This window comes from Manduca sexta, chromosome 16, assembly GCF_014839805.1.
Source record: "Manduca sexta isolate Smith_Timp_Sample1 chromosome 16, JHU_Msex_v1.0, whole genome shotgun sequence".
NCBI lineage: Eukaryota > Metazoa > Arthropoda > Insecta > Lepidoptera > Sphingidae > Manduca > Manduca sexta.
Window position 1 is genome coordinate 463731 of NC_051130.1, and position 9571 is coordinate 473301.

General features: G+C 35.0%; 1 protein-coding gene across 1 annotated transcript; it reads right to left on the reverse strand.

Moving 5' to 3' along the window:
• Positions 1 to 3970: 3970 nt before the first annotated feature.
• Positions 3971 to 5849, reverse strand: LOC115451063 (acyl-CoA-binding domain-containing protein 6-like). The gene is given in 2 exon segments (XM_030179261.2): positions 3971 to 4834; positions 5145 to 5849. Coding segments are annotated over 2 exon segments (1425 nt in total). The 5' UTR covers positions 5778 to 5849; the 3' UTR covers positions 3971 to 4042.
• Between the last annotated feature and the right edge of the window lie 3722 nt (positions 5850 to 9571).

The window sequence follows — 9571 nt, forward strand, 5'->3', positions numbered from 1 at the left end:
TGATTTTAAATATGTATGAAACTTAGTGTCAAAAGAAAATGTTGCTTAAGTCAATTAGTATTTCACACGTCGATATAATATATTACTACAGTTTTCAATAAACGATCGCAATTTTAATCTTCGTTCTGAAAGTGAACCAATCAGGATATGTTATTTGTAAGTTTGTGAAAAATCTTTGTTCTTATTGGTCGATTTCTTCGATAGATTGAAAAAGCGATTGAGATCCTTTATTGAAAGTGGCGGTTAGTGGAGAATTTTTCGTTGTTTTTTTATAGAAATTTTGTACATAAAGATTTATATGAGATATGATATTGCTAAGTGTGAGTTTGTAGGTACGGGTTTCATGCCAACAATAAGTCAAAGTATGACCTTGTCCAGCGAAAGTTTACCTGTCAGATATTAACATAAATTATATAACGTAATGCAGATTTCAATAAAAGAACCCAATCGTTTTTCTCGATGGATCGTGAAAATGGGCCAATCAGAATAAAGTATTTTAACACGCTTATAAATGATTTATTTTGATTGGTGTATTTATGCAGGTTGGATCGAAGATTAACAATGGGGTCAAATTAGCCGTTAATGAACAAATTTCTACCATGTCATTCAAAATTATAATTATAAAACTAAAATGTTTAGAATCTCTGCTAAAATTATTATTTGATTATTTAATTTCCCACCGAAAAATAACGCACACTTCAATGGAAAATGTACCCTTCACTAATTTAACATAGAAAATTACATAATGTGTATTTAATATTGTAAATCGAGCGTCGTTAATTTATACTTTGTGATAAAACCAAAACTGTGTTTTCAAAAGTGTTTGACTATTGACAAATGTTCTTTGTAGTATCGTAATTGGACTTATAATGTGGCTGAAATTTGGCAAAAAGGATATAATCAATGTTCACTGTAGAAATTGATTTCTAGCAGAATAAAGAGGAGTCCAGGTAAGTGCGAGTTGAACTCGCGCACTGAGGGTTCTGTACAAACTTGTAGGTCTTAAGTATATAAGTACATTGTAAAACGCTCTTTTTACAGTAAACATTATATTAACAAAATACAGTATAATCCGTTTATTATGACTCTGCCTATATTGACCAACCTCTTATTATGACGTAATTACACTACGAAGTTTGGTTTTCATATAAGATTCTTTATAAAAAAGTCGGATATAATGACTTCCCTTACAGTGACATGTCGCTTATTGTGACCCTTTTAATAAATTATGTCCGGTTATAATGACCGACATGATTCTTTACGCCTTCAGTAATGTTCCTTGATTCCCGACGACATTCAGCACGTGGCTCGTTTTTGTTTTCAATTTCAGTGAGTAATTGACATAGCGATGTCTTCTATACACAATAGTATTAGAGACTGTTTTACAATAAAATAAAACAAAAGCAGACAAAAATTACAGATTACTTACATTAAAAAAATATAACTTTTATGTACATACATACATACATAGGTATGTACTTATTACGTGCAAATTTTATTTTATAAGTTACTATGTTTCTTTATTAAAGTAGTTAAATACATGCATACTATTTACATAAAAATGTATTTTTTTCACAAAACGCTTTGTATGACGTCCGCTTATTATGACGTGTTTGTCAATTCCTTTCGATGTCATTATAAACGGATTCGACTGTAATTACAGAATACAATTTTAGACATTCTTTTGACAACGTCCAGCCAGAGAGAATAATTAGAATAGTCGCCGCGTGACATATCTTCTCTTCTGCCAGCCTGCCCGCGCAGCCGGATACTTCCGGAAACGCCCGATGTCATCGGCTAGGATAGCGGCACGTAACATCGGCCATCCTGCAAAGTGAATACCGTAAGGTATTCACAAAAATAAATTTGAGAAAGTAGAACTGAATTGGGTACCTATGTTTTAAACAAATAGGGCCCAGCAACACAAATCAGAATGCTCATGTCTGCACACAGAATATGATCAGAATGCTCATGACTACAGACAGAATATGATCACAGACAATGAATGACAGAATATGTTCATGGTCACAGACAGAATATGATCAGAATGCTCATGGCTACAGACAGAATATGATCAGAATGCTCATGATTACAGACAAAATATGATCAGAATGCTCATGGTTACAGACAGAATATGACCAGAATGGTCATGGCTACAGATAGAATATTATCAAAAGGCTCACGGCCACAGACAGATCAGATTAAATAAAATAAACAGTTACGCACGTTCGCATTGTCAGCCTGAAGTGTTGCGCCACCGATTTGACTACACATGACTCCAATCATTCCTGTCTCCAATGATTTAGTTTCTAAAAAAAACAGCCTCTTCAGTGAGCCAAGCAGCAGGCATAACGAAGTTTTTCTTATGAATGTCGTGAATCGTAGTAATGTACAGACATCAATTCCATATGCATTCCCAACATATTTACTTCAACAGACGTAGACGTTGCCATGGTAACTAAAAATCTGAGAATCTGGTAATTTTAATTTTGGCATTCAATGATTCATCACAGATTTATTCCGATAGTTCTCTTCACATTCGAATTCAATGTAACTTCAAATTATCATTTGTATAATCCCACTTCTGAATGTAAAACGCTCTTTTTACAGTAAACATTATATTAACAAAATAATTACAGAATACAATTTTAGACATTCTTTTGACAACGTCCAGCCAGAGAGAATAATTAGAATAGTCGCCGCGTGACATATCTTCTCTTCTGCCAGCCTGCCCGCGCAGCCGAATACTTCCGGAAACGCCCGATGTCATCGGCTAGGATAGCGGCACGTAACAACATATTTACGGTTTCAAATGTTTCCCATACTGTTATTATACTTAAATATAACATTGTTCCTTCCCTAATTTCGTGTTTGTAGGTCAACAGGAAGTACCCTATAGGTATTGATTCTCTTGAGAAATCGCAAAATATGCTACATAAACGGTCATAAGTTTTGATTTGTTGCCTTACAATAATGGTAATAATATTGCTAGGTAATTACACTAGCTACAATGGCGGAACACAACAGTGCGTGGATACTGCTGCTGGGTGGTGATGGTACTCAGAACTCGCAAATATAAGACCAAACCAATATTTTGTACTATTAGTAATTTTTAATCTTAGTATGTTTTTGTTTGTATATTTGTAGTGAATTTCTACTAATAAGTATTGTAGAATACTAAATAAGAGTTTACTAATAACAACACTTATGTAGACTATCGTGTTTGTAGTTTGTGCCAATACCCTAAGTATATTATTTTACAGCACAATAGAATACAAATATTTTAGGGTTCTGTTAATAATCATTTGTAATTTATAATTATAATCAGAGTCCTTTAACCTTTAAATTATTTGATATATAGAAGTGATAGTACAGTCATGATTAAACACTGGTTAACAATGTCTATCTATGTATAAATACAAGAGACAGAGCATGGACTTATCATCCCAAAGCCAGCTATGAATAAATGCAGAGAAGTGTGATCTCTCTTCAAGTCACTGTGCAGCCAGGTTGTATTTTTAGAATCTTGATTAGAAGCCACAGACTTGGAAATTTTTTAGTTGTGTATATATTATGCCGCAATCACTACATACAAAAACGAGACAGAATTTGGCTGCACAATGACCATCTACCGTTTTCAATAAATTATAGCAATCAAAATCCCCAATCCAGATAATAGACCGATCTAAATGAATTATTTGCAAGCATGAAAAGAAAAGCTTTATTCTGATTGGTTGTTTCATAGACCCAGAAAAAGCGAAATTTGAATTGTTTATTGTAATCAGGGATTAATCTTTTACAGGGTTAATTTTGTGAGGTTATTGCTCAGTCCATTCTCTATGTTAATGATGAATATGTTTTGATATTACATGTGTATAAAATTATGGTTAAAATTAGTTTCATTTACGAGCTATGCCATTTATGTACAGCCTGAAAATAATATAAGTAAATTAAGTTAGAGTTCATAAAATTTTATACAATAAAGTATTAATAAACTTTATTTCAATACTATATCCATATTTATTTCTAACTAAACAAAATGCTATGTAGCACCTTCCAGAATTTTCTTTACTTCTTCATCAGTAGCCAAGTCTAGCGGTGTACAGTCATCCTCATCTTTCAATATGGATGCTCCTGCCTTAACAAGCATGCTAGTGGCCTCTATGTGTCCACAAGAAGCAGCATAATGTAGTGCAGTCTGTCCAGTCTCGTCTACTGCATCAATTTCACATCCTCCTTGTAAAGCAGCTGCAAGAGCCTGTGTAGCGTTCCTATCCGCGGCCCAGTGCAGCGCCGTTAGTCCATCCTCATCCTTATCATGCCGAAGATCAGGATTCTTACGTAAAAGCTCAGTTACTCTTTCACTGCAATTTTCTCTAGCTGCGTCTAATAATGTCAGTTCACTGTGAATCAAATCAGGTTCTGGGGAATGGCGTAATGATGATACGGCAACCCACACTGAAGAATTGCCAGGATTATCGGACAACTCAGACCATTCTGGATCATATTTTTGTACTAATAGGATATATTTCTCCTTGGCCTGGTCACAGGGCATGTCTTCTAGAGCTCTCCATGCATCCCATTTTCTGCGCCCTCTGCCATCCAGCCACCCAGGCTTTGGGGTGTTGCATTTGCCCTCAGTACCTTGTTTGAATAATCCGTAAAGTTCAAGTAGTTGATTGTTGTTCAACTTGCTTGTGATCTTTCTGACATGGTCTGTAGCTTTGTTGAATGATGCATCAAGTGGTGTCTGGTCCTCATCAGAGAAGTCTGAATCAGGGTACTCTGGAAGTGCTTCTGCCATTATAAAAGCTAACTATCTAGTTATTCTGTACTTGTACAGTCAAATTCAATCCTTCAAGGATGTGCACCTGCTTGTTGGTAGCGTCAGCAGCTCCAGACGGGCTCGCAAACTCTATAAATCCATATCCTTTACTGAGACCAGTGGAACGGTCGAAAACTACTCTAGCACTTTGAACTGGTCCGAATTGAGAGAAATATTCTCTCAGTTGGCGGTGGCCCACTGTCCAAGGCAGGTTGCCCACATACAGGCGAGCGGCTCTTGCTGCACTGGCCATAACCTAAACAGCAACTATCTCCAACAAGTGCAACGATCGCTCGCCGATCAAAGCTTTGTAGTCCACGCCAGAGCTCTCACTCAGGGAGTCCAAGTCCAGCAGAGCGCCCTTCAGTCCCCACTTCTTCAGCAGAGCTTCAATGGACCAGTCGGCGCTGCGTTCCTGGTAAGAACACAAAAATCGCGCGTCAGTACCATCCAACAAGTAAGCAACTGTCGACAAGATCTCTTCGAACTGCGTGGGCTCGTAAAAACAATCTGACGCGAGCAGCAGGTCTACAGGCCGCAGGTTGTGTACGTCGGCCAACAGAAGACCCCACGCTAGGCCTGTGATTTTCACGTCGCGATTGGGTACGAGTCCGTTGGCCTCGCAACAAGCTGCCAAGTGCCTGAGGGATCGTGGCAACGCTACACTGTCAGTGAGTGTGACGCGGGCCCCGCACTTCGCCGCTAGAATACCAGGTAGGCCAGTGCCGCAGCCGAGCTCCAACACTCGCAGTCCGCGCAAGTTCCGCCTCTGCGTCCAAAGGTACCAGGCAAGCAGCGGCGCTGACGGCCACGTGTAAAACGAATAGCCGGCCGATAGCAACTCTGGTATCACGATCTCTAGATATTCACCTCGTGTGTCTCCGTTAGTGGATGATTTTCCGCGGAACACAAACTTTTTCAGCTGACCACTCACAGATCTACCATCGCTCATTGCATAAGCATTTTCATAGGATAATAAAGAAAGAGGATCTCGTGGCTGTCGGAAAAATTCTACTATATATTGCCAGTTATGATTATATAATTTCTACCAGTAAATTGGGCAATTAAGGCAATAGGGGACCGGACAGGTATAACCAAAAAATCTGAAATTCAGTTTAAAGTAAAGTTTGTAATATTAAAAATATTATCTCATATTTGTTTTTGTAAAAGAGTTGTGATTTGTATTTTTAAATCAATAAATAAAATACAATAATTATAATATTTTTAGTCTATTCTTTAGGGCAAATGAAACACCAATCACGGCGCATGACGTCACACGTGGGTAAAATGTAAACAAACAGACGTCATCTGGATGTCATACCGCGTTGTGTTATTTTAATGCTTTAAAGGTGTTTTTTGACACAGAACTGCTCTAATAATTAATATTAATTTATACGGGACGTTGTTACTATCTTCCAGCTTAACGTTTACAGATTGTTTAATCGTTAATCATAATGGACCGCAAAAAATATCGTTGGTGCGTCGTACCTGAATGTAATAATACTTCTATATCTTTACCAAACAAATTATTTATTGATGTACCACGAAAAGCAGATATACGAATAAAGTGGCTGCAGTTAGCAAGACGAACCTACGACGGAATGTCTGCAGACCAATGACTAAATATAAAGAGGACAGGCCTCAAAAGTTAGCTATATGAATAAGTTATATTTATGTTAGGGAAATCGACGCAGAATTGTCAATATATATGTCTATCTCTTTTACTCAAAGCTTATTTGGAACGTAACAAAAAAGACAAAAATAATTGCTTTCTTCGCATATGGCACTATTTCGTTTACTTCAACACACTGGGACCGCCTTGCGGCAGAAACGCCATTTTATGCGGGCCAGTCAGCAAGTACATGTAGTGTCAGACGATGTAAACAAATCTTCATAAATATTGAATTTAAAGTAATATAATCATATTCTCAATTGTTCAGTGTGTTTATTAGTGTATTTGTTAAGTTTCGAAAATGACTCAGTGTTGTGTGAAAGGATGCAAATCGAATTCACGCAAGAAAGACCCCGAAATATCTTTTCATAGGTTAGTAACTGTTTTACCGAAAATTAGCAAATATCTTTGTATATTTACTTTTTGGATGTGTTTTTATCAATTAAAATGATATGTGGATCTGGTTTGTTAAGCTTTGGACCCTTTTAGGCGTGATTTATACACATTAAAATCATTATGTTTGTTTACACACGAGCTTAGGGATGGGTGGGTGGATTTGTTTAGAAATTATTGATATCGATATTTTAACAGACGCCCGTTAATCAGTTACGGTTTTGTCTTTGAAAGAATGTTAGAGCACACATCAATATTGTATTATTCAGAACGACAAACTGAGTGAAATTAGAATATTTTTTTAATATAACCAAAAAATTTAAAAACCAAGGCAAAATGAATTGAGAATATTGAGCGACGTGATTGGAATCCTACACCAAATACATATTTCTTTACATTTTGAGAAGATATGCATAAACCACACGTTTAATTAACGCGAGTAAAGATAACTGTTTTCCAACAATATTCCCGATAAGTAAAATAGTAATGATTATTATACTTCACCTAATAGTAATATTACTTTAATATATTGCTATGAATAAAATTAGAATTGTTACATAAAAGAATAGATAAACATAAAAGAAACAACATAAAAGATGAAATGTAAGATATATTTTACAATTGGCGGTCTTATGTTTCGAGCAACCTTTGCATGCACGGAAATAGATACATAATCATATTGTTGTTATTGTAAATAATTATTATAATTGATTATCTTAACCACCATTTTACGGTCATTGATTTTAGTTTGCTGAACCATAGTTATGTTTCTCGATCAAAGAGCATAATAATAAAATAAAATAAAACCAACCAAATAATTGCTGGCTACGCTATCTTATTCCATTTATCATGTATTAAATAAATATCTTAATCTGTAACTTAAATTTTTAGCAAGGAATAGTGCAACATACAAATATAGATCAAACACAACTGGATGTTTGTCACAACAGGTACTGCTTTGTTTAACAATTGTTACTTATAAATCAGTTTCAATTTGTTTGTTTACATTATGGTTTGTTATATTTATATTATGGTAGTTCCTAACCCCTTTCGTATTTGATCTTTTTGGGGCTTGTTTGTCTCTCTTAATTCTTCGATGTCGATACAAAATTTTCGGTACTAGCATATCACTATTGTAAGGGGCGGAGTCGGCGCCATTTTATGCATTAAATGTGCCGCATGTCACGTGACCATATCAACCATCCTCTATACTCCTTTATCATTGCTGCAGACTCACCGATTTAGTTCTGTGAGGATCACTTTGATGTAAGTAAATAAAAAATAGTGTTTCGGTTTAAAATAAATCGATAAATATTTCAATTAATTAAATCATTTGTACACCCAGGGAGGTTACGGTTATGAGATGTATTTGTTTATGTTTTAGCTGCCACATGATATGGAATAGAATATTTATTTATATAGAATTCTGGTTGTTACACAGTAACCTGAGATTGCCTGAGATTAACACGGTCTATGCAGTGTTGCCAGATCATAATTTCTCTTTACCCCAAGATTATTAGGAATTTAAAATTTTACCCTTAAACCAATCATAAATAATTCGGTACTTTTTTTTCTATATCCTTATCTATGCAGACGCCACTTCTTTCTTCACTTCCACTTCAATAATTATTAATTTAATTATCTCATTTTATTAGGAACAACTAGCTGTACAGGAAAATTGTACTGAATAAAAATTATAATTGTTTCATGGCCTACAATTTTGTAGGAAACATCTTTCTCTAAGCTCAATATTTATTACAATACCGTGAAACAATAGCTTTAATACCTTAACTCGTAGAATTACCCCAAAAATTACTATAAAAAAAATACCCTGCTGATTCAGTTTTACCCTAAATCTAGGATAAATAACCCTAATCTGGCATTATTGAATCACTGTTCAAATGACAAGACTTGTCAAGTTGCTTTATCCACGTATGACGTCACACGAGACGAAATGACATAATGTAGCGTTTGCGCGGGAATTATAGCTATTTAACATTTAGGCATGGTTTTATGTACTTTTTAAGCTTTATTTGTGCAAAATACTATTTTTCTTGGCTATTTATATCCACAATGATCAATTTAAAACACCTTCTGAAAATTTGTCCGGTCCCCTATTGACAACATTTCATTTTTTCAATATACTTAAATGTTTATATTTTATGAAACTAGATCTAACATAATGAGAACCATATTTTTTCTCTTTTCAAAATTCAGATATTTTCATTAATGATTTTCACTTTGAATTTTGTGTTATTCTAAAACGACGTAATCACCAAATGACGTCATATATACGACTCAAGACGTAATGACCTTTGCTTTGCAGGAAAAAATAAGTGAAGTGACAGATTTTTTTGTTACTCTCTCTCGTTGAAAGTGGCAGTTGTGACAGACGTCTTAGTTTTTTAAATAAAAAGTAAGGTGGACCAAGGAACTACTTCATTTAAGCGTATGTATTACGTCATCAAGCATTTTTTCGGTTTTTAATTTTTCGGTTTTTGATTTATTACTTATTTACTTAGAAAAACGACGTACATAAATAAAATGAAGGTTTAGTGATGGCTATAGAACTTAATAATTTTTAATTATAATAAAATTATTTAATATTCGTATATACCGTTTAGTAGAAAATTTTAACGGCGGTATCCCTAATTGTAGTCCAGTCGTTCAATTATCAGAGC